Source organism: Pundamilia nyererei, unplaced genomic scaffold (genome assembly GCF_000239375.1).
Source record: "Pundamilia nyererei isolate P.nyererei 1_Seehausen unplaced genomic scaffold, PunNye1.0 scaffold00077, whole genome shotgun sequence".
NCBI lineage: Eukaryota > Metazoa > Chordata > Actinopteri > Cichliformes > Cichlidae > Pundamilia > Pundamilia nyererei.
In genome coordinates this window covers 196,501-199,885 of record NW_005187478.1, presented here as the reverse complement: position 1 = coordinate 199,885, position 3,385 = coordinate 196,501, and the positions used below count along the sequence as shown (strand labels likewise).

Here is a 3,385-nt window from a genome sequence, read left to right as displayed (position 1 = left end):
CAGAGACTGAGGGGGAAAATAAGGAACACAAACAAGCCCCAGATATTGCAATATATAAGAAAAGGAATCAAATCAGGAAGCACTTCAAGTGCTGGACAAAGTTTAGAGCAATGGTAGTGGCTGTTCAATGAAAAGCCACACTGAGAACTGTTTTGATCCCCAAAAATGGGACTTTACAGTATCAAATTACAGATGCCTTTTAGTTGCACGATCTTTGAGAAATGAGTCCAATTAAGCATGGTTAAGATTCTTTAACTGTAATTTGTAACAGGTTTTATAAGGAATGACCAAAACCCATTGCTACATTTTTCTTCTTTTTAAAGATGCTGAACTATTACAACAACACTATCTGTTGTTAATAAAAGCACCTCTGCTTTTTCCCGTGCACTTCTCGGTTTCTGCCTGAACCATCTGCAAGCCTCTGATGGTAACAGTGAGAGTACTGTCCTGTGGCTTTATCTCCCCTCCTCCATCTGTGTCTCTGATCTGGTCCTATCTCCTTTCTGTTATCGCCTCATTATTTCTCTGCATGTGCTGTTTTCTGCAGAAATGGCTGCTATTTTCATTCTGGTCAGACGGCAACACGGGTGATTCAAAGTAATCAAAAAAGCACAAATCAGTTACTAAATCTTAGCTTGACCTGAGAGAAAAGGAGTTCCAGGTTAACCTAATCCCAGAACATGCTAACCACACAAAGTAAAGTTATTTACTCCAAATAGGGGGACATTTTATTGGCTGATGAACTGTTTTACTCTACCTGTAACTGCTTGTAGAGGAGCAGCATCCAAACTGTACATACCTGAACAATTTTGCATTTTGACTTTGGTAGCACATTGCAGTGCTTCGTTCTAGCTCTATTTTGATTAAGTGCACAAACTATGTGGGAGATAAAGCCATCATCCTATTGAAACTTTAGCTGTTCAGGAGTAACTACACAGAATTACATGAGAGGTAGCTGATGATCTGAGTAGTACCTACAAAATGGCAATGCACCTATTCTCAGAGTACCCCTTCACCCAAGATCATTGCTTTTGCTTGCATGGTTGTATTTGTGCTCTTGAAAACTATTTGATGAAAACACCAGTGCGGCTGGCTAATGAAGTAGGGCAGTATGAATATTGATTGATATTGATTGGCTGTGCAGACTGCTGCTGCTTTGCTCTCTCTCTCTCTCTCTCTCTCTCACACACACACACACACACACACACACACACACACACACACACACACACACACACACACACACTGTGTGTTGTGTATGAACTGATCATACTGCAGAGGCCAGTGGTGATGGAGAGGGGGAGAGTATAGAGAAGGATATGAAGGAAACAGTGCTATGGCAGGAAACTGAGGAGGAGGAAAACATGAAGGATGGAGACTTGTACAGGAGCGGGCGTTCTTCCATTGATGCATAAGTCGGCTCTACCCTTCTCTGGTCTGACTCATCTTCCACGCTGGTGCAGTCTGCCTGTGTGCATTTTCCAGCACACACACACACGTGCGTGCAGACGCTGACACGTTAACAGAGGGAGCTCCGCCTCCTCTGCAGTGTAGCGACAGCTAGAGAGGGGCAGCAATGGAGGAGCCAGCAGTGCAGCAGGAAAAAATAGAGGGATCGTGGGAAGGAGGGCATGATGAAGGAAAAGCAGACTGGAAGAACGAATGCTCTCTCTCATCCCTCCTTAAACATTCCTGTCTACTTTGCTGGTCATCTCCCAGGGACGCCGACATCATGGAGACTGATGAGAGAATCCTTGCCAAGACGGCCGAGATCAGAGTAAGAAGACCACAGCACCTAGCACTGGTGTGTGTGTTTGAATCTGTGTGTCTGTGTGTGTCTGTGTTTTTTGTCGAAATCACGTTTTCTGTTATTTGTGAGATCATTTGGACAGTACCTATATCCTTTTTATGCATGTGTGTGGCTGTAAGGTTTCCAGTTTGGGACCCTTCCATCACTGCATTTCCCATGATGCTCTCATGTGATGTCATGATGCTGTAGGACTAGTCTCACAAACATGAAGCTGTAAACACACACGTGTTCAGCGCAAGTCTGGATTGCCAAACGTCCTGGTCCTTGAAATGTTCAGATTTTGGTGACTTCTCTATGAACTTTAAAAAAGGGGAAGTGTGTTCACACGCAGGTAACATTTCTGGTGCCAGAACAAAAACCAACCAAGCAAAGGGAAAAGCTCTGTACACTAACTTGGGCTGGTGTATTTTCGTAATTTTGTTTTTTCACCTGCACTTTGTGTGTGTGAATGTTTCATCATCCCAGCATTTATATCGTTCTGCAGATTTTAACTGTGTCTTTGTGTGTGATGTAGGAGCTGGAGAGCGCAGTGGCAGTGGAAAACTTGGAACTTCAGGAGCAGAGGTCAGACCGCAAAGAGCTGGAGGAGACCCTAGTTAAATTAGAGAAACACAAAGAGAAACTGATACAGCAAATAAAGGGAACCAGACAGCTCTGCTATGAAGAAAGTCAGCAGGTAATGATGCACAGTACTGCTGCTCTGGCAGCCTGTGCTCTGTATTTTTTCAGCATTCACGTGATGCGCAGCTGCATGAGTGGGTATCTCATCTCCTTGAAAACTACGGTCAGTTTGAGGGACGTTGATGTTAACTGTGGAGTTTTGAGAGGTGGGTGAAACTGTTGAGCGCACAGTGTAAGTGTTCAGAACCATGGCCAGAGAAGATGACTTTGAATAAGCCGAAGTTTTTCAAAATTCCAGACTGTGTCATGGTTCGGGGTTTGTGACACAGCTTTTTGAGTTTTCCTTTAGGTTTATGACGCTTTGCTTTATTAGTATGTTTTAGGGTTGAGTTCTGCTCCTCTAATATTTTGAGTTATTTTGTATTCATGTTTGCCGAGTCTCTCTTGTTCCTGTGTGTGTTCCTTCATCACGGCCCTGTGTCAAGCCCCATGTCTTAGTCTGCATCTTGGTGTGTTTCTTGTTTTATTTTGACAGTCTCTTGTCCCATGTTCAGTGTGTTCAGTTTTGCTTCCCCCTTCTCGTCTGTTAGATTATGACCTGCTGTGTTCCCCAGGTCTCTCCTCTTTGCTGTGATTTCCCCTTTTGTATATATTATTTGTGTTTTACTCTGTCAATCATTGTGATCTCTCTCTTGATGTGTGCCCTGTCTGTGTGGTAAATCGCTGTACTGCTATGTCTGTTTAGTTTTTGTCAGTTAGCCTCCCTGGTTTTTTATTTCTCAGTAGATCCAACAATAAAACTAAGTTCAGTCCTGCCTGCATGTATGCACTTTGGGTCTGAAACTCTGCCTGTCTGAGACATAATCTACAGCAATATATGCAATATATGTTATTGCAGTACTATTGTTATAATATCGTAACATGGGGTGTCTGTTGATTTCCACCTCTTTTTAT

General features: G+C 43.2%; 1 protein-coding gene across 3 annotated transcripts in view; it reads left to right on the top strand.

Annotated features, from left to right (window-relative positions):
* Positions 1-1,518: 1,518 nt before the first annotated feature.
* The window catches only part of LOC102194060 (uncharacterized), a 24,101-nt gene continuing 22,234 nt past the window's right edge, over positions 1,519-3,385 (top strand). For 2 of the 3 annotated variants that reach the window (XM_013912002.1, XM_013912001.1), the window contains exons 1-2: positions 1,519-1,804; positions 2,325-2,486. In XM_013912002.1, the coding sequence (XP_013767456.1) occupies positions 1,577-1,804; positions 2,325-2,486 (390 nt within the window). In that variant the 5' untranslated portion in view covers positions 1,519-1,576. The remainder of the gene's footprint in view (positions 1,805-2,324; positions 2,487-3,385) is intronic. The other variant, XM_013912003.1, reaches the window with a different exon arrangement.